Below are 24,843 nucleotides of genomic sequence, written 5' to 3' on the forward strand. Positions count from 1 at the left end.
TATTAAGCATTAAAAGGCGAATTGGTTATCCGAGAAGAGACATTGACTTTGTTGAGTAAATTGCTTATGATAGCAAAGGTATTTATCGAACGTTTACGCCAAGACCAAGAATGATTACAAATCACCATTTGAAAATATAACAGTACGTGTTTGATGAATACCAGCGATCATAACATTGACCTGGAAGCAAAATAGACAAATAAATTCAGGTGCCTAGGAATTCCTTCAATTACATACTCATGACTCTCGCATCTGCTCTCTTTCACCCGACGCTCCCAACTTGCATGTTCCTTGCCTGTTATGTCCCTCCTCTTGAAGCCCACCAAGCCATCGTTCCTTTCCATCTTTAAAATCCTCCTGAGATTCACCCCAGCTCTGGATGTTCTACCCAACTAATGAACAATTCCCCCGGCCAACTCTTCTCAACAGCCACTGAACTAAATACCAATGTACTGATTCTACTTAAAATCACTTAGTTTTTATGTAGGGATATTAATGATGTGCATATAGCTTTAATTCTATTTGTTCTGACGATTTTGACACCTGTCTATCTGTTTGGTTTTGTTGTCTGCCTCCCCCTTCTAGACTGTGAGCCCGTTGTTGGGTAGGGACTGTCTCTATATGTTGCCGACTTGTACTTCCCAAGCGGTTAGTACAGTGCTCTGCACACAGTAAGCGCTCAATAAGTATGATTGAATGAATGAACGTTACCAGTTGGATGAGAAGCAGAGTGGGCTAATGGCAGAGCATTGTCCTGGGAGTCAGAAAGACCTGGGTTCTAATCCTAGCTCTCCCACTTGTCTGCTGTGTGATAATGGCCAAGTTGCTTCACTCCTCCGTGTCTCAGTTATCTCACCTGTATAATGGGACTAAGATTATGAGCCCCACGTGGGACATGGACTGTGTCCAACCTGATTAGCTTGTCTCTACCCCAGTGCTTAGTACAGTGTCTGGAACATGAGATGGACATAACAGTGTCATGCAAAACGATGCTGCCTTAGGACTGATGTATTTTGCTTTAAAAGATTCTAACACTGTTTTGGGAATGCATTTTATGGGCTATCCTAACTGAAAAAAACAGAGTAATTTGCAATATACCATGCTTACCTTCTTCATCTTCATCGCCTTCCTCATTTTCCTCCTCATCCTCTTCACTACTTTTAGCATCTTGATCTGTGTCTGAGTCAGTGTCACCTTCATCGAGAATTTCTAGAACAAACAAAATAAGCGGCTATCACAAGGCTTGTGGTGTTCCCTGGAAAACAAGAACGCATGAAACTCCTGACTGGACGGGATCAAATGCCCTTGTTCCTTTACCAGAGGGAAAGAAGACATCACACGGCTTTGGCAAGCTAAGAATGAGAGACAAAATTAGTCAGCACCTTTTTAGCGTTTAGTACCTCTTAAAGATTTCTTGAAGAATATTTATCCCCCAAAAGAGGACTGACAGCTAATAAAGACAGATGATGGGGTTGAGACATTCATGTTGGGTAACGTGAGCGCTCTCTTGAAGAACTCTCTCGAAGTACTCCAGGAGATTCAAACAGACCTCAGAAGCAGAAGAAAAGAGGCTCTACACTGTGTTAGTCCAGTTCAAGTTTTTAAAACATCTAATCGTTCTGCTTTGAAAAGGGGACTGAGAATCTCCCAAACTCTAAACGATGAACATTTAAAAAACTGACCCCAAAGTGGTTATATGCTTCAGGAAAAAACTAAAACTGAATCCAAGACCTTTCAGAAAATTCAAGTCGGCACACAATTTCTGAAAGGGGATTATAGGAGTGGCTGGTCTTGGGTCCTTCAGCTATACTGAAGAATGATACAGATAACGGGCAGCTTTCGCTTCACCTGTCCTGCTGTGAAGAAATACAGTCCTCTTCTCTTGACTGACCCTCCCAGGACCAGGTACTGATCTTCTCTGCCTCTGCAGCCGGCCTTACTGTTGGTGAGAACCCATTCCTGGGCTGGGCCTTATGGGCCCCATAGCCTACAGAGTCAAAGTGCGCTTTTCACTAACCTATGTAAATGTGGCCAAACGCGTTCAAAGACAGAAGCAGCGTGGACCAGTGGAAATAACAGGGGCTTGGGAGTCAGAAGACCTGGGTTCTCACCCCAGCTCCTCCAACCGCTTGTTCCGTACCCTGGGCAAGTCACTTCACTTCCCCGTGCTGCACTTTTCTCAACTGTAAAGAGGGGATTAAATCCTTCTCCCTCTTCCTTAAACTGTGAGCCCTATATGGGACAGGCACTGTGTCCATCCCGGTTAACTTGTATCTACCTCAGTGCTAAGAAAACTGCTCTATTATGGATTGTAAGCCCCATGTGGGATATGAACTCTGCCCAAGCTGATTAGCTTACATCTACCCAACACTAAGAACAGTGTCCGGCACATAGTAAGTGCTTAACAAATACCATAAAAAAAAAAATCTGGCAGCTTCTAATGTATATGCTGACCCTAATGATTACAGTCTCAACATAACAGAGAATCACTGAGTAGTGTGCTTATTACTCTTCAGCATTCGGGGGCTAGCCTTGAGTGCACTGTGAAAAATAAAAATCTTTGGGTGCACGTTTTCCTTGGCATTATGACCAAGGGCATAACCTTCAGAAATAGCTTCGGCTAACAGCACTGAACTGACTCTGCAAAAGAGTTCCGAGTCATTTACATGACGTCTTGTAATTCCAGAGCTCCGTCGGCAGCGAGCAGCTGTTCCCGAATGACTGTCTCAAGGACTTTTGATGAAACGTCTGGAACTGCCACCAGACCACGCACTTTTTGGGCCAGGAAATTCATTGCTACTGTGCAAACGGGAAAAGGGAAGGGGCCTGGGAATCAAGATCTGGGTTCTAATCCCAGCTCCACCACTTCTGTTGTTTTGGGTTTGTTTATCTTTTTTTTCCTTGTTATTTGTTAAGTGTTTACTATGTGCCAGGCACTGTGTTAAATGCTGGGGTAGATTCCAGCCAATCAGGTTGGACACACTCCATGTCCCATGTGGGGCTCTCAGTCTTAATCCCCACTTTGTGAAGGAGGTAAGTGACTTCCCCAAGGTCATACAAGCAGACAAGTGGCAGAGTCAAAATAATTCTGGCTTCTCTCTGTTGTGTGACTTTGGGAAAGCCACTTCACTTCTCTGGGCCTGTTACCTCATCTGTAAAAAGGAGGGTTAAGAGTATGAGCCTCATTGGGAGAGGGACTGTGTCCGACCAGATTAACCTGTATCTATTCCAGCGCTTAGAAGAGTGTGTGGCACACAGTAATTGCTTAACAAGTACCATTATATATATATTTTTTCAATCTGAGCATCCTAAGTGGCCACTGAGAATACTTGATCAGACCAGATAAGCACGGGGTTGTCCCTTTAGGATTTTCATATGTTCTTATTTTCCTTAACCATTAACCCCTCCAGATAATTTTTTAGAAGATCAAACATACCCTTCTTAATTGTCTTGTACTTCTCTTCGTTTTCCAAAAAATTAGGGTCCATCTTGAAAACGTCTAAAAAAACACAAATAAAAAAAAAACAACGCACATCTCAGAAGTGTGACATACGTGATCATTTTCACCAGTACCAAGCAGGTTCTGAAATGGCTTCAATTATTTCACTCACTAAGGACATCCTCTGGGTTATAGTCATCCTCCAACGGAAGCATGTGAGTAAACTGATCTTCTTCCTCCACTAGATCCAGCCCTTCCAGGAGGACGGGGTGGTCCTTGAACCCATCCTTACGGACGGCAAACATCACCTCAATCATATACTGAACGCGCTTGTCGATTTCTGATTCGTGGAGGATGTTGCGGAGGCGTTCAAATATAGCTGTCGTCCAAGAGAAGAGACAGAAAGAAATGAAGAAAAATGGAGTGTGTTCAACAAAAACGCCGGGCATAGAGGCGCTCCCTTACCGTTGATGCCCCGAGGAGACACTTCCGTTAGTTTTAGGCCGCAATCCTTTAGAAACGAGATTGATACTTCAACGCTGTCATCTGTGGGTCTTTCAAGAAGCAGGGTGAGCATTTCCAAACATAAAACTTCATGTGCCTCGAGGGGAAAAAAAAAAGGTTATTGCTATTTGGAGAAAAGTTTACTTGTTACATAAATTCTTATTCTAAATGGCTTTGATGCCATAAATCAACATTTTGGGGTTTGCAAGAATATAAAATGATAGACTTTAGAATTTATATTGCTTGCACTGGGGTAACTGGTGAAAAATAGAATTTCCTTAGAACATAGGACCAAGTCAGGAGACCTATGTTGCAGTCTCGGCTCTGCCACTTGCCTATAGTGCGATCCTGGTCAGGTCACTTAACTTTTTTCTGCCTCGGTTTTGCTCTGTCCTTCCTCCTTGGACTGTGAGCCCTAGGTGGGACAGGAATGGTGTCTGATCTGATTATACTGTTTAGCAGGAAGTACACTCAAATAGTACAATTATTATTTGGTTTAGGTCGGTTTCACTAAACTACATTAAGGAATTAAGGAATAATTATTTCAAGTTTTTAACGTGCAAGGCTGGAAATGCGGTTTGTTCGCTTGTTGGTATTCATTTTAAGAATTTTTTTCTAATCAATCAATTGTATTTATTGAACTCTTATTGTGTGCACAGCACTGTACTCTATATATTCAGAGCAAAGTCAAATTGCTTTACCACTGAAGCGTTACAAAAAATCCACCTTTAGAATATTTATCTGGAATAGGGCATGGTTATTTTAGTAATAAATTTTTAAATTATAGAACATATTTCTTTTTTTCCCCCAAGAGCCAGTACTCCCCAATACACTAACAATTATCCACACTAATGCAGGGGGATAAGGTAGCAGGTAATCAATACATATTTCCTAAACTTACAAATGCCCAACATGCCCACATATGCAGCTCCAGGTGATCAAGAGTTTATAGATTTATTCAAAATATGTATTCATATTTTGTAATAAATCCAGGATGGGGACAGATTGCTATTACAAAGCAATATCTAATTACTCAGGTAGAAATACCTGAGAAGCACGAAGTTTTTGTTTAATCAGAAATATGGATGCCTTGAAAAAATTCAAGCTGCATATGAAAACTTAAGCAAACTTGGTCAGAATTAATCCAGAAAAAAAATTACAAGAACGCTGGGAATACATTACTTATAAGAAGCATTTTGAGCAAAAACAAAATTTATTTCAGGGAAGATATTAGGTTAGGGCTGCTCAACATTCCAACATTTCCATCTCCACACTCTTTTTAAGCTAGGAGAAAAAAGAAACTGTTAGAACGCCAATGTGGGGAAAAACTACGATAAACAGCCTAAGATTAAAAAATGTAAACTAACAATAAAAAAATGATGTACAATGACAGTTCAAGCCAAAAATACTGCTTCCATTATGTGACTAGGCAGCAAGAGCTATACAACAGTTTTGCTTTTTTGTTGTTGTTGTTCTGGGTTGCCTATGTTCTGTTATTCATCAGAGATTTTGAAATCTCATGCAGTTCAACACTCATCTTTCTTCTAGCTGGGTCAAGCAGGCCATTTATGAGGACCTCTCAGGTGTTTAAAGGCAGAGAAAGTCAAAACACTAAGAGGACTTAGCATTATAATATGATGATGAAAATAATAATGAAGATAATAACAACAACTGTAATGATACTACTAAACAAATAATGGTATTTGTTCAGTGCTTACTAAGCATCAAGAAGTGTACCAAGTGCTGAGGTAGATAGAAACAGATCAGACACAGTCCGTGACCCACGTTGGGCTCACTATCTATGGGGCAGAAACAAGTATTTAATCCCCATTTTACAGATAAGGAAACTGAGGATCAGAGAAGTGACACTTGCCCGTGGTCACACAGCGGTAAGTGGTGGAGCCGGGATCAGAACCCTGCCATTTCCAACAGTCCGCATGTTTGAACAGTGTTTCGCACATAGTAAGCGCTTAACAAATACCATCACTTATTATTATTATTATTACAAAACAAAGTGAACAACAAGTGATTAGTAAGCCATTCATTCAGTTGAGGCAGGCCCCAATTTCAGTCAGAACAAAAGTTCCATGATATGTGAAAGTTTGGTTTGTGGTGAGGTATTCCTAAGTGCTTTTAGGGTGTCATCCTTTTAAATGCTTTTTTTGATTCTTTGTGTCTAGAGATACTCTCTGAGGCACACAAGAGCCTTATAAAGATATCACTGCGGACACAAATATATTGAAATCAAATCCTATTCTGAAGTAAAAATTAATTGAGAGGTGCCAACAGATTAATCGTCCTTCAGACTGTCTCGCAAAAGAGCAGGGAGCGTCAGGCACTTTCAGAGAAAACTGCTACTTACCACATTCTGGTTAATGAGATGGGCAACAAATTTTGAAGCAGTCAGACAGAGTTGCTGGAAAATGAAAGAACAGAAGTTATATAGTGAACTGAAGTTCTCCCACACACCCCCTCCCCAATTCCTAATCCTTCATGTATAATTGCAAAACCTAGGGCCCCTTCTCACACCTAATTTATCCAACATATAATTAGTATGTGTAATGCGCTGTTGCAAGATATTGAAGGAAAATATCTGGGCAAGAATCAATAAAAGGATTACACACATGAATAACAATACCATTTGCAGCTACATTAGGTAGGCTGTAAATTCCAGGGGCTATCATTACTTGTGATTCATCACCAACCAGGGAAAAAAATCCAAAGGATGAAGACATTCTGGCTCAGCAGAGAGATTTTAAAACTTCCACTAGAGCAACAATACCGTTCATTGTTGTAAGTAAGACTTCCGACAAGCGATTCGAATGCAAAGCCCCTCACCCGCACATACCTTATCATTTCTGCGGTAGCCTTTGCGGAAATTAAGGATTAACCTCTTGAGGATTAATTCTCCAATGTGAGGGAACTTGGAGTTGATAATTGCTACAACTGCTGAATAAACATGGGTGAAAATTGGAGAAGCACTCTGGGCTTGCAAAATCGATCGAGACAGCAATCCCCTGGGGAGGAAAAAAAAGCACATCAATAAGGATCATGCAAAAATGAAAACTGCATTATGTTCCTGATTATAACAAAAACCAATATTTTGCCCCATAATGAATGGAAAGCAATCCCAAATGCCAAATCAGAGCACGAAATTCATCATTTCAGTTTCAGTAAATAGTTTCTATTAAGAATTCATTAAATAATAATAATGATGATGATGATGATGGTATTTGTTAAATGCTTACTGTGTGCCAAGCACTGTTCTAAGCACTGGGGTAGATACAAGGTAATCAGGTTGCCCCACGTGGGGCTCCCAGTCTTCATCCCCTTTTTACAGCTGAGGTAACTGAGGCACAGAGAAGTTAAGTGACTGGCCCAAAGTCACACAGCTGACAAGTGGTGGAGCAGGGATTAGAACCCACAACCTCTGCCAAGCCCGTGCTCTTTCCACTAAGCCACGCTGCTTCTGAAATGAAAATACGGTTTGAAAGACACCAATTTTCAAGAGTTAAAATGAAACTTTGCTCCTTTAAAATCTGTTTTCTCCCCTAATACTAGTCATCTCTATATGTTGCCGACTAGTACTTCCCAAGCGCTTAGTACAGTGCTCTGCACACAGTAAGTGCTCAATAAATGTGATTGAGTGAATCACAAAATCGGAATCTATTAGAGCTCCCTGATACCACATCATCTGATTTTCAAAGGTCTTGGGAAAACAAAGGCAAAAAGCCCACCCTCGGGTTAAAAAATGGAAATGGTGATATTCAGGCTCAGGTAGAGAAAAACAACCCTACTTCAACTCTTTATTTCAAAACCAGTGGCCACTATTTTCAATGGGGCTCACGCAACAGCTTAGACCCTTCTAATATTCACTTTAGGGTGAAAGCCTAGGCAGGAACTCATTGGTTTGAATCTGGCTTTTCTTAAAAAAAAGTGAAAGGTTAAAATAATCTATTAGTAGATTAATGGCAACCAATCCATCAATGGTATTTATTGGGCACTTAACTATATGCAGAGCATTGTACTAAGTGCTTGGGTGACTACAATGACTGTGAGCCCACTGTTGGGTAGGGACTGTCTCTATATGTTACCAACTTGTACTTCCCAAGCGCTTAGTCCGGTGCTCTGCAGACAGTAAGCGCTCAATAAATACGATTGATGATGATGATGATGATACAATGCACAGAATTAGCAGAAACCGTTCCCTGCTCAAAGCGAGGGTGCGTCCATCTGAAAGTCCATGCACACTGAGGTCATCAAAATGAATAAATGAAAATAATCATTTCACAAGACAAACCTCTGCATTTAACTTCTTTGAGAGGAAAAAGATCATTCAGAACTCTGACATTTATACTCTCTACCTAAAGGAAAATTTAAAGGCAGCAATAGAACAAGATTACTTTATGACCAAGGTCTTACCTGCTGATGCCAACTCAATTTATGGAGAGCATTCTGCAAGGGGAAAACTAAGGAGGCAAACTACTCAGATACACTTATGTCAAAAACAGCAGAGAGTATAAAAGCAGTTGGTCTCTAAAATATGCTTCTGGAAGTTATCAGTCAAACTAAATGCACTGGAGATGATTTAAGAAATTTAAAATTTTGAAATATAAATCAATATAATAATAATATAACAATAATATAAATCATATATCACCCCTCTACTAAAGAGCTTCCCATAACCAAATTACTCTTTAGATACTGGAATTAATTCAGGTATTTTGGTTCTTTTCCAGACCAAGACTCAGCTGGAGGGAAATTACTGACTAGTTCTTATTGTAATCTTTACCAAACATCTTTCTTAGGATTTTAATAACTTTGCTTAGACTTTTAAATAACCATACTTGTTCTTATTAAACCTTGTTTTCTTATTACAGAAATCTATCGTACAAAGTACCAAATCTTCTTGCAAAAAATTTTCTTAAAACTCTGGGAATGAAAAAAGCTGGCTGCACAGTGAATTTTTTTGGTTTAAAACCACAATACACAACAGGTACTCAATAAATACCACTGACTGATCCACTATTCAAATTTTAGGAATATTTGGCTTAAAGATTCATCTCAGATTTTCATAGGGGCCACTTAAAAGAATAACTAGCTATACTAACACTAAATGAAACAGGAATTTGTCTTTCCCATTTAGTATTTATGATTAAAAATGTACAACGTACACTTTTACACCAGGAGATGAAAACACTTTAACAATTTGAGTTGATATTAGTGACTCCACCTTTTCACTGTATAAATACTTAGAATTTTGCTTTCTGGATATCCAAATAATTTTTGCCAATAGGAAGGCTATCAAAGAATTTAAACACTCCATATTAGGATGATCTCTTTTAGAAGATGAATGATTGCATCTATTAAAAATTTAATAACCACTGTTGTCTTAATGATTCCAAAAAGATGGTTTATATTATTAAAAATAACATATTTCATATATTGTGGATGAAAATTAATGCATGAAGTCTGGGCAGCCTCCGTTCCGGACCTTATCGGAGGTGAGATCAAGGAAATCTGGTCCTGCAGCCCTCACAAATAGAGGAGCGGAGATGATATAGGATAGATATGATAAATCATATCAAAACAGAGGATCACTCTCCCCACCTTCAAAGCCTTATGGAAGGCACAACTCCTCCAAGGGGCCTTCCCTGACTAGGTCCTCATTTCCTCTTCTCCCATTCCCTTCAGCATCTCCCTTGCACCTGGATCTGTACTATTTATTCACCCCTCCTTCTGCTCCTCAGGCACTTATGTACATATCCATGATTTATTTACTTATATTAATGTCTGCCTCCCCCTCTAGACTGTAAGCTCATTGTGGGGAGGGTACATGACTACCAACTCTGCATTGTACTCTCCCAAGCACTTAGTACAATGCTCTGCACCCAATAAGCGCTCAATATATACGATTGATTGATTGGAATTTGTCTCTCATGGAAACATCTTTCTGAGCTGGTCCAATGATAGTCAACAATGGACTCTACGATATTTGCCTAGGCCTGAGTTTTTCAATGGAGGGAAGTTCCTTTTTTCAACCTGGGATTTGTACTTATTTTATTTCTAATGATCTACTGCTCTGATTCACTTAGTGTAAATATATTAACAGGTAGCTAAGACTGCTCAGCTGAACCTCAACAGTCTTACGGAAATCATGGCTTGGCTGTCTCGGTTTTCTGGATCTCATTCAAAGTAGTCAACGTTCTTGTCTTTGTAAAGAGATATCTGACAGCATGCTGTCACTATCTAGTCATCAATGGCAACAACTGGTGGGAATAAGGTGAGACTTAGTAGCCAATCCTCTGTTCAGAATAGACACATGGACGTGTCTCCGTTACGAGTTGCGTCCACGTAGACTTGCATTTGTTTGTAGTCTATTCCACTGTTGTGAGAGGAGACATTTGTTCTGAAACTGCAATAATTAGAGCTGCATACAAAGAATCACTGAGTTGCCAGAGAGTTGGCAAACTCTGGTCTAATTCTATACCTGCATTCCCTTAAATCACCGGAGACATATGATGTTGATCCTATTTTTATAGATCTCCAGTGGTGAAGCTTCTATACCCTTCCTTGGTAGCCTGTTTCAGTATTTAATCAATCTTCCTTTTAGTCAAGCCTGCTTGCTGGTAAAGCTTTGGCCTCCCAAGAGAGTAAAGGGGTATTTGTGTGTCTCTTTTAGAATTAGGACAAGGGAAAAAAAAAGAATCACCAAGAACGGAGAAAGGGATCGCCTGAGGATATCAACTTACCTTAAGAAAAGTAAATTAATCAATTAGTAGTATTTACTGAACACCTACTCTATGCAGAGCACTGTACTAAGAGTGTGTGAGAATAACAGAATTAAGTAGCACACACTCCCTGTCTGCTCTCAAGATCAAATGACTTTAAAAAGGCTCAAGAAAGACATTAGATAGCACTTAAATTACTGACATATTGGAAAGCTTTTTTTAAACAACTGTGCCCTCAAATAAATAAATATCACTGAAAAGAAGGCGGACAGTATGACAGTGAGCCTGGTGAGTTTGGCACATTTGGAAGGACTTTCTCTTTCAGATCCCAGGGAGAAGTCTGATTTATTGCCGAGTGTCCAAAATGCACTAAATCGCCCCATAATGATTTGAGGGCAATGTATCAACCCACCTCCAGAGGTATGAATGAAATAGCGTGACTTCTTTATTAGAGCACGGGCCCGGGAATCAGAAGGACCTGGGTTCTACTCCTGGCTCCACCGCTTGTCTGCTGTGTGACCTCAGGCAAGTCACCTCACTTCTCTGTGCCTCAGTTCCCTCATCTGTAGAATGGGAGTTAAGATTGTGAGCCCCATGTAGGATATGGACTGTGTCCAACCTAATTAGCTTGTATCTACCCCAGCGCTTAGTACAGTGCCTGACATACGTTTAACAAATAGCATAAAAAAAAACTTAACAGTCTTCCCAAAGTGCCAAAGACCTACTACGTTGTGACTTCGGGTCCTGGGAAAAGGGGACTTGGTGAAGGCTATTTTGTTCCTATTTTGAAAAACGCTGTGAAATTTGGAACTTCTTTGACACTTACCTTCCTCTAACAATATTTTCTTGAAGTAGTTCTTGAATGATAATCCCTATGTTTGAAATATTCACTTTATTGATGAGACCATTAATTGACTTCTTCAGGGCCTCCCAGCTCATCCTTTGGTATGCTAAGCTATAAGACAAAAGAATATAGATGATAAAACGTGGACATTTCAGGTGAGAGAAAATGTGCTGCATTATACACAACAGCACTTAGGGAACTAGAAAAAAAAATCAACAACTTCATTAGAAATAGAACTTCTTTTAATTTTACTTTGGTGACAAAGAGACTGAGAAGCAGCATGGTCAGGGACCTGGGTTCTAATCCTGCCTCTACCACCTGCTGTGTGACTTTGGGCAAGTCACTTCACTTTTCTGTGCCTTAGTTCCCTCATCTGCCAAATGGGGATTGAGACTGCGAGCCTCAGGAGGGACAGGGACTACGTCCAACTTGATTAGCTTTTATACACCCCCAGTGCCTAAATACAAAAATAAAAGGAAAAAAAGAAATACTGTGAAGTACACAGTAACTACAATTCTACATCAGTTACTTATACCATATTAGAACTCTGCCTGCACCATTCAATAGGAAATTGATGCTGAATACTAAATTGTCTTTGCTTAGGATGAGGGCATGACTCTGATTCTGCTCTTTTATCACAACCAACGGATGCTTGGTGGTGCCTGGGCTACTTGTGATTTGATAGGCTTTTTCTTGACCGAAACATCCCTACTGCCGGACCCGCTAGCCATCGTAACCCACCTGTTCTTGTCCGTGATCTGTTCTTGCATCATTCTGAGCTTGGCAGGAGGAATGTACGCTCCCCCGGTGCGTGTGAGGATCGGATCCAGTTCTTCTTTCTTTTTCTTGGTGGGGGGTTCGTCCTGAGTCGAGGAGCTCTGGGTCAAGGATCTTTCTGGACTTCGCCTGCCTGGTGAAGGGGACTTGCGGTACCTTCGGCGTTCACTATCCCTGTCTCTTTCTCGCTCCCGTTCTCTCTCTCTGCGTTTATCCCTCTCCCTCCCTCTATATTCGGGGGGGAGGGGGAAGAGAAATTGGAAAAAAAAATAAGATTTCTGTTCCACGAAGGATTAAAAACAAACCAGATAGGTGTATCATCGGACAGACGAGATATCAGTAGTATATTCATTTTGCCTGAAACCTTAGCCACAGTATTAATACGTTTTGCATCAATTGGTTAATGGTACTATTTGAGGGCTTACGGGATGTAGAGCTCTGTACTAAATGCTTGGGAAAATACAACACAATAGAGTTGGTAGACAAGATCCCTACCCTCAATCAATCGCATTTATTTAGCGCTTCTGTGTGCAGAGCACTGTACTAAGCGCCTAGAAGAATACAATACAACAAGAGTAGGCAGACATGTTCCCTGTTCACAACGAATTTACAGTCTAGAAGGGGAGACAGACATTTAATTATGGATAAGGACATAATAGCTGAAGGTCTGGGGTGAGTATCCAACTGCTCAGGGGTGCATTGCCAGGGAAGAGTTGACACAGAAGAGAGGGCGGATAGAAGACCAGCATGGCCTACTGGAAAGAGCACGGGCTTGGAAGTTGGAAGACCTGGGTTTCAATCCCAGTTCTACCACCTGTCTGCTGTGTGACCTTGGGCAACTCACTTCACTTTTCTGTGCCTCAGTTCCCTCATCTGTAAAATGTGGATTTAAGACTGTGAGCTCCACGTAGGACATGGGCTGTGTCCAACTTGATTAGCTTGTATCTTCCCCAGTGTTTAGTATAGTGCCCAGCACATGGTAAGCACTTAAATACCAGTAAAAAATGAAAAATGAAGGGCTTAGTCTGGGAAAGCTTTTGGGGGAAGAGATGATTTTAGGAGGGTTTTGAAGGTGGGGAGAGTGGCGGACTGTTGGACACGAAGCGGGAAGGAGTTCCGGGCCCAGAAGGAAATGGGGATAAAAGGGGTCGATGGCAGAATAAATGAGCTCAAGGTATGGAGAGCAGACCTGTGTTAGAAAAGTGGAGCATGCGGGTTGGGTTGCAGGAGGAGGTCAGTGAGGTTAGGGAGGAGGGAGAGGGCTGATTGAGTGCCTTAAAGCAGATGATAAGGAATTTCCCTTTGTTGTAGAGGTGGAGGGGTAAAACCACTGGAGGTTTTTGAGGAGTGGGGAGATGTGAACTGAAGGGTTTTTTCAGAAAAATGATCAGGGCAGCAGAATGAAGTATGGACTGAAAAGGGAAGAGACAGGATACAGGGAGGTCAGCGAGGAGGCTGATGCATTAGCCAAGGCAGGAAATGATGATTGCTTGAATCGCTGGGGTAGCAGTTTGGATGTAGTGGAAAAGCAGATTCTAAAGATGTTTTGATGGTAAAACAGAAGATTTCATTATAGAATGACTGTGTGTGAGTGTGTGTGGGGGGGAGAGAGGAAGGGAGAAAGGGGGGGAGGGAGAGAGGGAGAGAGAGAGAGAGAAGTTGAGGATTAATCAATCAATCAATCGTATTTATTGAGCGCTTACTGTGTGCAGCGCACTGTACTAAGCGCTTGGGAAGTACAAGTTGGCAACATATAGAGACGGTCCCGACCCAACAGTGGGCTCACAGTCTAAAAGGGGGAGACAGAGAACAAAACGAAACATATTAACAAAATAAAATAAATAGAATAGATATGTACTATAATGCCAAAGTTATGAGCTTGTGAGACAGGGAGGATGGGGGTACTGTCTACAGTGTTAGGACAGTCACAGGAAGTACGGGATTTGGGATGACAGATAAGGAGTGCTGTTTTAGACACGTCAAGTTTGAGGGGGTCAGTGGATCATCCACGTAGAGATGCTGAAGGCAGGAGGAAAAGAGAGACTGCAGAGAAAGAGTGAGGTGAGGGCTGGAGAGGTAGGTTTGGGAATCGTCCATTTAGAGGTGCTAGCTGAAGTCATGGGAGTGATTGAGTTCTCCAAGGGAGTGGGTGTAGATGGAGGGTAGAAAGGGACCCACGCTCGAACCTTGAGGCTCCCCCCACCAGTCTGAGGGTGGGAGGCGGAGGAGGAGCCTGCAAAAGAGACTTAGGAGTGACAGTCAAGAGAGATAGGAGAATGAGAAGAGGTTCCTTGTTCTATGCTATGTTCAGAAGAGGTGTCTGACTTTCAAACGTGCAACCCCATTCTAGGAAATACAAGAAAAACTTGTCCAAAATGATTTTACATTTAAAAGTGTGCAATACTAACCTGGGTTCCATGCTGCTGTTACTAGACCGCCCCCTTCCAGAATGCTCTTGATCCGACCTGCCATGGTTAAAGTAATCTCGGTCTGGAGGGGACAGAGATCTCTGTCGTTCCGCATACCTATGACAAAACAAAAACGATAAAAATGGAAACAATTTACTCAGGTACCTAGGACAATTTGAGCGGCATATTTTGAGTCCTTTCTTAAAGCTATGAATCCTTTTCTGATCCAGGAATATGAATCTCTAATCATGTTAGGCCCAAATTCTATCATTGGAAAGCAGATTACATTTGTTAAGCCCTTACTAGGTGTCAAGCACTGAGCTAGTTTATCAGAGGTTCGAGGTCCGCATCCAATGACAAAACAAAAACAATAACAATGGAAACAATTTACTCAGGTACCTAGGACAATTTGAGTGGCATATTCTGAGTCCTTTCTTAAAGCTATGAATCCTTTTCTGATCCAATAATATGAATCTCTGATCATTTTAGGCCCAAATTCTATCATTGGAAAGCAGATTGCATTTGTTAAGCCCTTACTAGGTGTCAAGCACTGAGCTAGCTTATCAGAGGTTCGAGAAAACGAGTAAGCCTAAAAAATACATAGAAAGTGAATGACAGACATTAGGAATAGTGGATTGCCAAGGAGGTTTGGAAAGAGTCAGTGCTTGGTTGTGGGAAGAAACAGATTTTGAGGACGCAAAAAAACCCAGAAGACAAACAGCACATTAAAGAAGTTAGACATAAAGGCATAGACGTTAACAAGAAAACTACTGGAAAGAAAGCACTTTGAGAGAATGCTTTTCTTAATAATCATTTCCCACCACCAAAAAAATGACCTGGCTTGCTGACATAATTCAAGTGCCGTATTATGAAGTTGTGAAATGCCCTTTTTTGGTCAATCAGAATAATGGTACCAAAAACAGCAACTACATCTGAGGCAGACAAGGAATTTTTCCCATCTTTTCATTACTATTCATTTCACTGGCACTTTCATTATAAAAAAAAACCCAAACCTTTAATTAAATCATATAACTATCAACCTAAGATAATTCTATTGAGCCTATGATTAGGCCTCTAACAGCTCTAGTTAGAAAAAGTCAAAGCTCTTTCACCACACTTCAGAATTCTTTGGCTGGATTTCTTCGTTATTCAGCGTGTGAACTGGAGTTAGGTCACACTGAGAATAATTCCTACCTGTCCTCTGGAGAGGGACTCCTCTGGTGAGAACTATAGTTTTCTCGTCTTTCATGACTGGAGGCGTGCTTGAAAGGAAAGAAAGGGAGGAAAGAGAATTAAAAAGTGAAAAAGAGATGTGAAATAGTCAAGAAGTATAGCTTCTTAACTATTTTAACTTCGTAACTGGATCCGGCGTGGGGACAGAGCACAGGCCTGGAAATCAGAAGGCCGTGGGTTCCCAGACTGAGCCCCCTCCTTCTTCTTCCCCTCCCCACAGCACCTGTACATATATATATATATATCCATATATATTTGTACATATTTATTACTCTATTTACTTATTTTACATATTTATTCTATTTATTTTATTTTGTTAATATGTTTTGTTGTCTGTCTCCCCCTTCTAGACTGTGAGCCCGCTGTTGGGTAGGGACCATCTCTATATGTTGCCAACCTGTACTTCCCAAGCGCTTAGTACAGTGCTCTGCACACAGTAAGCGCTCAATAAATACGACTGAATGAATGAATAATCCCAACTCCACCACCTGTCTGCTGGGTGGCTTGGGTAAGTCGCTTCACTTCTCTATGTCTCAGCTACCTCATCTGTTAAATGGGGATTGAGACTGAGTGTCCCTTGTGAGTCAGAGTCTGTGTCCAACCCGATTTATTTGTGTCCACCCCCAGCGCTTAGTACAGTGCCTGGCACATACTAAGCACTTAAACACCACAATTATTATCATTATCAGGAGAAATGCATTTACTTCAAAGTCAAAAGCATGCCTAGGTGGGTAATGATATACACATTTATTTCCCTTCTGGTCAATATTAGTTGCTTCAGAATTCCTATAAAGTGGCTCATGGGCTATGGAGATCAGCCGCTGTTCCTGTTTCTAGTCGAGGGGAGAAGCCACAGTCTTCACCCCAAGAAGGCCCCTTACCAGACCTAAGAGCTTCCAAGTGGGATTGAAAATAATTTTATTCCCAACTGATGAGAAGAGATCCCCAAATTAGTTCTTCGGAGTTTGGTGCTCCCAACCATCTGCTGCTTCACTCCTTTTTTGGTCCCACATTTGAAAGAGAAAATTGCCAACCACGGTTGTAGCCGTTTTTGTTTCCTCAAGTTACCTGTGACATCACTAAAATCTTTTTTTAGAGAAAAAAGTTCCGATCACAGAAAGGAAAAAAAAAAACCACACACCCTATTTCCCAGAAATAAACCCTAGAACCTTCTTTTATTCTACTCCAATATAACTTTTTCAGATCAGAGTGCTAAGGTCGCACAGGATTCTCATCAGAAATGCTTTCCTGATCTTAAGAAGTTATAAATGGGCTTCTGATCCCAAATGAGATATTTAAAACTTAGCTCTCCCTAGCCGTAGAGCCCTTTCTGCAGATCAAATATTTCTCTCTTCCCTCTGAGAAAACGAATCCTAGCTCACTGGAATCTCAAACCCACATTGCGGAGCCAGAGGAAATGATAAGATGGAATGGCACTGGCATTTCTCCTGGCATCTTAAAGGACAAGCTCCATAAAAGACAAGCTGTCTCAGTATCACTAGACTGGAACCAAGTCGGAGATAATTCAATATTTCTCCCTGGCAGACCAACTACGTGTTCCTCTCTTGGCATTTTAGAAGAGGCGCCATGCCAACTAAGTAGGTGGCGTGGCAGTTTTTCTGCAAAGTTAGGGCCAACCAGATACAAGTTTAGAAATCTAACCCATGAACCCAACAGTTCTTTTGTAAGAAGTCTCTTTTTTATGGTATTTAGGCTGGTACAGTGTGCTGCGGACTATACTCAACGCTTAGGTAGATAAGATATAATTAATCAGTCAATCAATCAATCGTATTTATTGAGCACTTACTATGTGCACAGCACTGTACTAAGCGCTTGGGAAGTACAAATTGGCAACATCTAGAGACAGTCCCTACCCAACAGTGGGCTCACAGTCTAAAAGGGGGAGACAGAGAACAAAACCAAACATACTAACAAAATAAAATAAATAGAATAGATTTGTACAAGTAAAATAAATAGAGTAATAAATATGTACAAACATATATACATATATACAGGTAATTAGGTATACAGGTAATACAGATAATTAGGTTGAATACAGTCCCTGTGCCAAATGGAGCATGCAGTCTAAGCAAGAGGAATTAATTCCCAGGTGACAGATGAGGTAACTGAGGCAGAGAGAAGTTAAGTGACTTGCCAAGGCCACACAGCAGGCAAGTGGTAGAGCTGGGATTTAGAACCCAGGTCCTCTGGCTCTAAGGCCTGTGCTCTTTCCACTAAGCCATGCTGCTCCTGGTGGGAAACGAGCAAAACAAGTAGGGGCCTCCCTGGATCGAATTATTTTGGTGTTGCAAAGAATACACCAGTGATGATTAAGCTGCTTCATGGGAAGCAGTGTGGCTTAGTGGATAGAGCACAGGCCTGGGCGTCAGAAGGACCTGGGTTCTAATCCAGACTCCACCGCTTGTCTGCTGTGTGACCTTGGGAAAGACAACAGAGTTGGTAGATATGGTCCCTGCTCACAATATTTCCAAAGGGACCTGGAACAAGGGCAGGCCCTACCTGGTAAATGTTTCACTTCCCTAAACTTACCAACAACTAATGACCGTTTCTTTATGTCCTCCCATATGGAATAAACATTAAAATACTTACTTTGATCTGTGCCACACTACTTTTCATTTTCTGCTGGACCGGTGGCGGCACCAATAGCAAGAGATTCCCAGAAGAAATTATGGATTCCTCAATAGGTCTTCTGATTGGAAAAAATTCATCTAGAAAGCACAAACGGACATACACACACACCCTGATTAGAAATGAAGACTGACATTTGAATTCTTACGAACGTTACTTCAACATTATGGAGATTTTACATTGTGATCACCTCGAGAGAGGTGTTACCATTGTCCATTTTAATGCAGGCGGCAACTAGCTGGTTAAATTTCTCTGTAGAGCTGAGAAAACATAAATGACATTTAAAAGAAAGTTTCCCCTCAGCTGAATTCTGTGGTTAATACTCACCTTCAAATCAATCTTGCACATAAAACCGAACCAATTGCTTCCAGTGAGCAGTAATTTAGGTTGGGAGAGGTGAAGAGGCTGGTTTTACTGATTTAGCTGAGAAATACTCGCCTTGCAGATCCAGAGAGCACACCATCATCATCATCAATCATATTTCTTGAGCACTTACTGTGTGCAGAGCACTTGGGAAGTACAAGTTGGCAACATATAGAGACAGTCCCTACCCAACAGTGGGCTCACAGTCTAAAACCAACGTGTCCCCCTTAGGTAATGATAATTGTGTGGTATTTATTAAGCATTTACTATGTGCCAGGCACTGTATATTGAGCACTGCAGGTAGATACAAGATAATCAGGTCAGACCCAATCCCTGTTCCACATGGGGCTCACAACCTAAGCGGGAGGGAGAACAGGAATTGAATCCTCATTTTACTGACAAGGAAGCTGGGGCTCAACGGGTGAGACGACTTGCCCGAGGTCATCTGGTAGAGAAGAGGCAGAGCTGGGATTAGAACCCGGGTCCTTCTGTTTCCCCGGGGCTAATGCCCTAAGCCATAGAGCACACAGCTTCTCTCGGTATAGATGAAAAGGCGCCCACCCCTGCCTCCCCATTCAATCTCCCCCTCAGGTGCCAGAATCACCAAGGGGAGGCAGAAAGAAGGCTTCTAATGAATGAGTTTCTTTACATTGGTCAGGGAGGTCACGGTCAACAAAGCGCACTCCAAGAGAGAAGGGGGATGGAGAGAGAGTAGGGATGGGCAAATTGACTATGAGCTATTTCATTCAGGCTTCTAGCACTTGGATCCCAGAACTGGACTGATTTCATCATCATCATCATCAATCGTATTTATTGAGCGCTTACGGTGTGCAGAGCACTGTACTAAGCACTTGGGAAGAACAAGTTGGCAACATATAGAGACAGTCCCTACCCAACAGTGGGCTCACAGTCTAAAAGAGGGAGACAGAGAACAAAACCAAACATACTAACAAAATAAAATAAATAGAATAGATATGTACAAGTAAAATAAATAAATAAATAAATAGATTAACAAATATGTACAAACATATATACATATATACAGGTGCAGCGGGGAAGGGAAGGAGGAAGGAGGTTCATCTCTCTTCTTGAATAGGACTCTGGGGAAGGAGGCAACTAAAATGATTTGGTGTGCTGGTAAATATCTGGAACTATATTCAAGGCTGATCTGGGTGATCTCAGGAGCAGATGGAACAAGATACACTCGCACATTACCATGATTGTTTAAAAATAGTGTCCTCAAGGTCCAAGGAAAACAGAACGGGCAGAATGGGAATGGGGTCAATACAATTCCTTTGGGGAAAAATGACTTCACTGTTACAAAACCAACTCAGTCTTTGATACATCAAACCGACCAAACCCCTCCTCTAAAAAGAGAAAAAAAACCTTTTATCCCTCAGGCACTTTTCTTCACAACTCTCTGGATTTGATATCTGTCTCCTCATTCAGTCAATCAAATCTACATCTCTGCCCCTGCTCTTTCTCCCTCCCTTCAGGCTCGTGTCTCCTCCTGCCTTCAGGACATCTCCATCTGGATGTCTGCCCGCCATCTAAAACTCAATATGCCCACGACTGAACTCCTTATCTTCCCTCCCAAACCCTGCCCTCTCCCCGACTTTCCCATCACTGTAGATGGCACTACCATCCTTCCCGTCTCACAAGCCCGCAACCTTGGTGTCATCCTCGACTCCGCTCTCTCGTTCATCCCTCACATCCAATCCGTCACCAAAACCTTCCGGTCTCACCTCCGCAACACTGCCAAGATCCGCCCTTTCCTCTCCATCCCAACCGCTCCCCTGCTGGTCCAATCTCTCATCCTATCCCGACTGGATTACTGCATCAGCCTCCTCTCTGATCTCCCATCCTCCTGTCTCTCCCAACTTCAGTCTATACTTCACGCTGCTGCCCGGATCATCTTTGTGCAGAAACGCTCTGGGCATGTTACTCCCCTCCCCACCCCTCCTGCCCTACCTCCTTCCCCTCCCCACAGCACCTGTATATATGTTTGTACAGTTTTATTACTCTATTTATTTTACTTGTCCATATTTACTATTCTATTTATTTTGTTAATGATGTGCATCTAGCTTTACTTCTATTTATTCTGATGACTTGACACCTGTCCACATGTTTTGTTTTGTTGTCTGTCTCCCCCTTCTAGACTGTGAGCCCGTTGTTGGGTAGGGACCGTCTCTATATGTTGCTAACTTGTACTTCCCAAGCGCTTAGTACAGTGCTCTGCACACAGTAAGCGCTCAATACGACAATGAATGAATGAATTTATTGAGCGCTTACTGTGTGCGGAGCACTGTACTAGGCACTTGGGAGATTACAATATAACAGAGTTGGGAAGCAGATTTCCTGCCCACAAAGAACTTAAAATCGAGAGGGGGGGAGGCAGACTCTAGCGATATGTACATATGTGCTATGGGGCTGAGGGTGGGGTGAATATCAAGTGCTTAAAGGGGACAGATGGAAATTTGAAAAGGCAGCTGGGGAAAGACCCTTAGACACCCAGAGGTAACTGGAAAAGCTAGGGAAGAGAGGACAATGGGAAGAAGAGGTAGAAGAACAGTGGGTCTAGATGGATGAGGCAAGAAAAGTGAAAGGAAAAAAAGTGCAAACTCCTGTTCATATGATAGGGTTCGCTCCCTCTTCTAGCCCCAATGAAGCGGAGAGTAATTCTTGTTCCACGAGGGGCATACGGTCGAAGAGGGAGGGAGAACTGCTATTTCAATCCGCATTTTGCAGATGAGGAAGCTGAGGTCCAGAGAAGTTAAGAGGCTTGCCCAGGGACCCACAGCAGGCAAACTGTTAGGGTGGTGACCAGAGCCTGGATTTCCTGACTCCAAGCCCCAGGCTCTTGTCGGCCCCTGGCTGATTTCCCAAGAGAGGATAGAAGAAAGCAGTATCTGGCATAAGGTGTCTACAGGCCAAGTTGTGGTTAAGGAGCATGGCCTAGTGGATGGAGTCAGAAGGACCTGGGTTCTAATCCCAGCTCCACCACTTCATCATCAATCATATTTATTGAGCGCTTACTATGTGCAGAGCACTGTACTAAGCGCTTGGGAAGTGCAAACTGGCAACATATAGAGACAGTCCCTACCCTGAAGTGAAGTCACTTCACTTCTCTGGGCTCAAGTTACCTCATCTATAAAATGGGAATTCAGATTGCAAACCCCATGTGGGACATGGGCTGTGTCCAACCTGATTAGCTTGTAGTAATAATAATAATAATAATGATGGCGTTTATTAAGCGCTTACTATGTGCAAAGCACTGTTCTAAGCACTGGGGAGGTTACAAGGTGATCAGGTTGTCCCACGGGAGGCTCACAGTCTTCACCCTCATTTTACAGATGAGGTAACTGAGGCACAGCGAAGTTAAATGACTTGCCCAAAGTCACACAGCTGACAAGTGGCAGAGCCGGGATTTGAACCCATGACCCCAGTGCTTAGTACAGTGCCTGGCCAGTAGTAAGCACTTAACACATACCACAAAAAACAAAAAAAAAAACAAAAGGAGAACTGATCACCTGGCTTCTGCGATGTCAAAATGGCCACGGACCCCAAGAGAGCTAACTGGAGTGGTTACATATAGCTCTCCACTTCACCCCCGGCACTGAGACGGTACAGGAGAGGATTCCATATTTCTTATTTAGAGTTGTACATTTTGGCAAATGTCTTAAAGCAGGACCAAAACAATTTAAGCAAGCCATAAACAAGATGTGTTTCCATCAGACAAAATGTACGCCAAGCGTTTTGGGGAAACCACATCATGGAAATGGGCTGGGCCTCTCACAAAGTGCTTTTAATCCAGGTTCCCACAAAGATCCACCCTAGTCCATTTTAGCACCCTAACAGAAAAATGGAAACACTTCTGAATTGAGTCAAACGTTCATTCATTCATTCAATCGCATTTATTGAGTGCTTACTATGTGCAGGGCACTGTACTAAGTGCTTGGGAAGTACAAGTTGGCAACATATAGAGACGGTCCCTACCCAACAACGGGCTCACAGCATAGAAGGGGGAGACAGACAACAAAACGAAACGTGTAGACAGGTGTCAAAATTGTCAGAACAGATAGAATTAAAGTTATATGCACATCATTAACAAAATAAATAGAATAGTAAATATGTACAAGTAAAATAAATAGAGTAATAATCCTGTACAAATATATACAAGTGCTGTGGTGAGGGGAAGGAGGTAGGGTGGGGGGGATGGGGAGGAGGAGAGGAAAAAGGGGGCTCAGTCTGGGAAGGCCTCCTGGAGGAGGTGAGCTCTCAGTAGGGCTCTGAAGGGAGGAAAAGAGTTAGCTTGGTGGATGTGCGGAGGGAGGGCATTCCAGGCCAGGGATCGACGACGGGACAGGTGAGAACGGGGTACAGTGAGGAGGTTAGCAGCAGAGGAGCAGAGGGTGTGGGCTGGGCTGGAGAAGGAGAAGGGAGGTGAGGTAGGAGGGGGTGAGGTGGTGGACAGCCTTGAAGCCGAGAGTGAGGAGTTTTTGCCTGATGCGTAGGTTGATTGGTAGCCACTGGAGATTTTTGAGGAGGGGAGTAACATGCCCAGAGTGTTTCTGCACAGAGATAATCTGGGCAGCACAGTGAAGTACAGACTGAAGTGGGGAGAGACAGGAGGATGGGAGATCAGGGAGGAGGCTGATGCAGTAATGGAATCAAGTCAAGTATAGTAAAGGTCTCCCAAAGTAGAGGCTTTGTCTATTTGAAAAAAGTGTTTGAACAGTAGGAATTGGATATTTCCACACATAAGTGTCTAATTTAATACTGCAACTCCGTATTTTTAAACTTGAAATAGGCATACATCTTTCAAAAGTGGGTGGGACGCTAATCCACTTAAATCACATCCACAGTATGTATTTTAGGTATCCATTTAGAGCCATTTTTTCCGAGTCAATCAATCAATCAATCAATCGTATTTATTGAGCGCTTACTATGTGCAGAGCACTGTACTAAGTGCTTGGGAAGTACAAATTGGCAACACAAAGAGACAGTTCCTACCCAACAGTGGGCTCACAGTCTAAAAGGGGGAGACAGAGAACAAAACCAAACATACCAACAAAATAAAATAAATAGGATAGATATGTACAAGTAAAATAAATAAATGAATAGAGTAATAAATATGTACTCATATAAGTCATATAAGTACTCTTAATCAAGATGGAACACCTTGTTCAGCTACTCCACTTTTTATCTGCCTCCCCTACGAGATTTTCGATATTTCATTTTCCCCGTCTACTTTTCATTATTTCTAGCTTCCCTCATCTTGAGTTTACATAAGCTGTTAATTTCCCTCTTTTCCCCAGTCTCTGACACCCTTTCAAATCATTTCAGCACGAGCTTGGCCACCAGGAAGTATACGCCTTATGACACGAAGTCGATGTCCCACCGTGAGACTGACAGCTCCCCAAGGCATCTCCCACGGCTCCCGCAGCAATAACCTAAAGCACCGTGAAAGACGGGGGTATGGAAGTAGCACCGGTGATCATCGACAATCGCCCAAGACAAGCCTTTGGGGAAGCTTCCAATAGTTCGACACGTACATGCTGGGTACTTCACACGGTAATTGGAAATTCATGAGATGAAGAGTAATTTATACAGCGGTTATGGCTCTCCCTGCTCCTGGACTTGCTACGGAGTGTGGGTTTTTAAGATGATGCATAATCAGGCTCTTTCCATGCCCCAACCGATCGGGAAATATCGCACCTGCTCTCTAGAATACGAGTGCTGTCAAGCATGCCTTGTTTAACAACAGGTAGGAGTCTAATCTGGGTTTCAAAGAGCTGTTCATTCATTCAACCGTATTTATGGGGGGCATACTGTGCGCAGAGCACTGTTCGAAGCGCTCGGGAGAGGACAACAATAAACAGACACGTTCCCTGC

At 42.2% G+C, this 24,843-nt stretch overlaps 1 protein-coding gene across 1 annotated transcript in view; it reads right to left on the reverse strand.

Annotated features, from left to right (window-relative positions):
• Positions 1-24,843, reverse strand: part of CWC22 (CWC22 spliceosome associated protein homolog) — a 60,167-nt gene that overhangs the window by 27,111 nt on the left and 8,213 nt on the right. The window contains exons 2-12 of the mRNA XM_038751514.1: positions 18,547-18,665; positions 15,898-15,965; positions 14,704-14,820; positions 12,260-12,523; positions 11,501-11,629; positions 6,792-6,960; positions 6,306-6,359; positions 3,905-4,040; positions 3,612-3,818; positions 3,437-3,499; positions 1,108-1,209 (exon numbers count right to left, since the gene is read on the reverse strand). Coding sequence (XP_038607442.1) covers positions 1,108-1,209; positions 3,437-3,499; positions 3,612-3,818; positions 3,905-4,040; positions 6,306-6,359; positions 6,792-6,960; positions 11,501-11,629; positions 12,260-12,523; positions 14,704-14,820; positions 15,898-15,965; positions 18,547-18,573 — 1,336 coding nt within the window. The 5' untranslated portion in view covers positions 18,574-18,665. The remainder of the gene's footprint in view (positions 1-1,107; positions 1,210-3,436; positions 3,500-3,611; positions 3,819-3,904; positions 4,041-6,305; positions 6,360-6,791; positions 6,961-11,500; positions 11,630-12,259; positions 12,524-14,703; positions 14,821-15,897; positions 15,966-18,546; positions 18,666-24,843) is intronic.

Source organism: Tachyglossus aculeatus, chromosome 9, assembly GCF_015852505.1.
Source record: "Tachyglossus aculeatus isolate mTacAcu1 chromosome 9, mTacAcu1.pri, whole genome shotgun sequence".
NCBI classification, from domain to species: Eukaryota; Metazoa; Chordata; class Mammalia; order Monotremata; family Tachyglossidae; genus Tachyglossus; species Tachyglossus aculeatus.